The 3,266-nt window shown below is 42.2% G+C and overlaps 1 protein-coding gene across 1 annotated transcript in view; it reads right to left on the reverse strand.

The window, feature by feature from the left end:
- The window catches only part of LOC101849046 (serine/threonine-protein kinase SIK3 homolog), a gene marked incomplete in the record, with an annotated part of 34,676 nt that overhangs the window by 15,814 nt on the left and 15,596 nt on the right, over nt 1–3,266 (reverse strand). Inside the window, 3 exon segments of the mRNA XM_013081747.2 lie at nt 946–1,073; nt 1,421–1,529; nt 2,283–2,507. Of these exon segments, the coding sequence (XP_012937201.1) occupies nt 946–1,073; nt 1,421–1,529; nt 2,283–2,507 (462 nt within the window).

The following is a 3,266-nucleotide window of genomic DNA, read 5'->3' on the forward strand; positions in this document are numbered from 1 at the left end:
GACCTGCGTAGCACCTACCTACCTGCCTTCCCAGACATCGGAAACACTCTATACAGCGACAAAGCACAGCTGATTAAAACCTGTCAATTCTTTGCCATATCGACAGACCGAAGGGCTAGAACCCAAATGGCCGCTGGATCGGAAAAGTAAAGTAAAGTAAAGTATGGCACTCGCAACACAATGAGGTCACATAAGTGCCAAAGATTTGTTTTAGTAGAGGGTTTTACGACGCTCGCAACTGCATAAGGTCATATGAGCGCCAAGGGGTGGAGGTCAACAGAGAACAAGAGAAGTCCTTACTGGGAATCAGATTTACTCTGCTCATCTCTCTAGAGAAAAATGATGATAGTAAGGATTAGGAAAGAAAAAACAACAGTTCCCTGTTGTAGTTCAGGCACAGTTATGAGCATGACATAATTTTTGAGCCCATTCACAATTCTACTGTGCATTAGAATGAGAAATGTCCCCCTTTTGGGAATGGCCTAAAGACACTTCAGTCATGGCACCACCCCGGGGGGTGCCGAAGATTAGAGGTGTTACTAGATAGTAACATACAAATAAAAGGAGGAGAGATAAGGACAACAGAAGTTTGATAGGAAAGTAGCCTGTAGGAGCGGACCACACCAGAGCATCCGCAAACCACCCACAAACCCACATGTCTGGATGGTCAGCTAGCCCTAAAGGCCACAGAGCAATTACGTAAGTCCGAATACTACTGAGATATACGATCCAACAGCGCCAGCACTTGCAATACAAGTCGATCATATAAGCGCTGAAGATTAGAGGAGTTACAAAAGAGTAACAAACCCACAAAAAAAGAGAGAAAAGACAACACTGACAGCACTGCCGTATGCTAACAAAACTTCTTTAAAAAAAATTCACAGCAGATTCTGAGATTTTTTTAAAAAGGAATTCTTCCAGAATAACCATTTTAAAAAGACATACCTGTGAGAGATGCGACAATCCCTCGTGGCTGCCGGGCTGGCTGTTGGCATAGAACTGACGCTGGAAGTGAGAGAACAGGTGGATGTTGGCCCCACCGTCCGAGGCGCGCCGACCCAACGCGGAAGAGCCTGGAGACATACGCACACACGTATTAGTTTTTGTAAAAGTGTTACGGCTTTGCAACACAAGAAAGTCGTAGAAGCGCCGAGGATTAGAGGTGTTACAAGACAGTAACAAACCCTAAAAAGGAGGAAGAAAGATAAGGACGATAGATGCTAGATAGGAAAGGAGCAAACCACACCAGAGCACCCACCAACCAATCAATCACCCACCCATGTGTGTGTGTGTGTGTGTAACAAGACTCACCCTGATAGGGTAAGGGAGGTCTCAGATAGTGTGTTTCTCTGTATGTGTGTGTGTGTGTATGTGTGAGTGTAAGTGAGCGCACACGAGTACCACCCACAGCAAGACTCACCCTGATAGAGTAACGGAGGCCTCAGCAGGTGGGGGTCCCCAGCCAATGGCACATACGGGTAAGCAGAAAACATAGGGTTGCTGGTGGACACAGGCAGCACGGCCACACCCTGTGGGAGACATCAGGTTACGACCATCAGTGATCATTTCTTTGCTTGCTCTTTGATATTCAAGTTAGAGACAACATATTAAAATATTATGCTCATTAGTGATCATTTCTTTTTGCTCTTTGATATTCAAGTTAGAGACATCATATTAAAATATTATGCCCATTAGTGATCATTTCTTTGCTTGCTCTTTGATATTCATGTTAGAGACAACATATTAAAATATTATGCCCATCAGTGATCATTTCTTTTTGCTCTTTGATATTCATGTTAGAGACAACATATTAAAATATTATGCCCATTAGTGATCATTTCTTTTTGCTCTTTGATATTCAAGTTAGAGACATCATATTAAAATATTATGCCCATTAGTGATCATTTCTTTTTTCTCTTTGATATTCAAGTTAGAGACATCAGGTAATGAAGATCAGTGACCCTTTCTTTGCTTGCTCTTTGTTTTTTAAAGCTATCAGTTCCCGAAAGGTTAGGTAGAAAACATATCTTGTTTGGTTTGGGCAATGAGAAGCACATTGATAAAACACCAGTGTTAATTTCTTTGATTGTTCTTTATTACTTAAGTCATAGTCATAAGCATAAAACTACTGATACTTGTCTTGTTGTCTTTTCTACAATTTCTAAAGGGAAATAAGACACATAAAAACTTCCCCACTGCGTGAACACACGCACGCCGTTACCTATCTCCATACTAAGGTAAGCAAAAACTTCCCCACTTGGTAAACACATGAGTGCAGTTACCTCGGGCATGCCCAGGTCCAGTGGGGGAGGCAAGTGGTGGGCCCCCACCAGCGAGGGAGGGGCCAGCGGGTAGTACGGAGGCAGCTTCCCCCGCATGTCCTCCGAGGTCTGGTGGCGGGTGTCGCCCACGCCCACCGTGTGTCGCCGCATGGCCAGGTAGCGCGCCAGGGCTTCGGGGGACGGCTCCTCGTCCGAGTCCGACTGGTTGCTGTCCTCCAGCTGAGAAAACAATCGTCAAAGATAAGAGAAAAGATACAGGGAAAGAAAAGACAAGAGAAAGGATAAGATGCAATATGGAGAGAAAAGATATGCGGCAAAAAGATGCCACATGAAGAGAACAGATGAGGGAAAAGAAAAGATAAGAGAAAAGATAAGATATAATAGGAATAGAAAATGGAAAAGAAAAGACAAAAGATAAGATGAAATAAGAAGAGAAAAGATAAGGGAAAAGAATGAAAGGAAAAGAGACTATATTCTATAATGACCTACCTAGTATTAGGGAAATTAACGTAAGAAAAGATTTTAAAATATTCTTTATTGATTATCCATTCGACAAAAATTCTTCGTTGATTTTCTATTAGACAAATTTATAAATATACATATGGACCTAAACACATACACTGAATGAAGAGGGAGACATTGAACACCCCCCCCCAAAAAAAACAAAAAACAAGGGGAGGGTGGGACTGACCACACTTTAGAGCACTCACAAATCATTGGCCACTTTGCATAATAATAGAGAGCAGTTACTTGACAGACAAGAGTGAAGAAGAGAAAACAAGTTGAGTTGCACTATACGAAAGCCACTGCATTAACAGAAAAAAAATTTCTACAGGAGTAGTAGAAAATGACAGCTGCAACTCAGCAAAGAAGAAAGAGGTGTGCACCACACAGTACATAAAAAAAAAAATCTGCTTTACATAGAGATACGATTTAAACCAAGTACGGGTACTCTGCACAAACGCACACACACACACAGACACA

Source organism: Aplysia californica, unplaced genomic scaffold, assembly GCF_000002075.1.
Source record: "Aplysia californica isolate F4 #8 unplaced genomic scaffold, AplCal3.0 scaffold00144, whole genome shotgun sequence".
NCBI classification, from domain to species: domain Eukaryota; kingdom Metazoa; phylum Mollusca; class Gastropoda; order Aplysiida; family Aplysiidae; genus Aplysia; species Aplysia californica.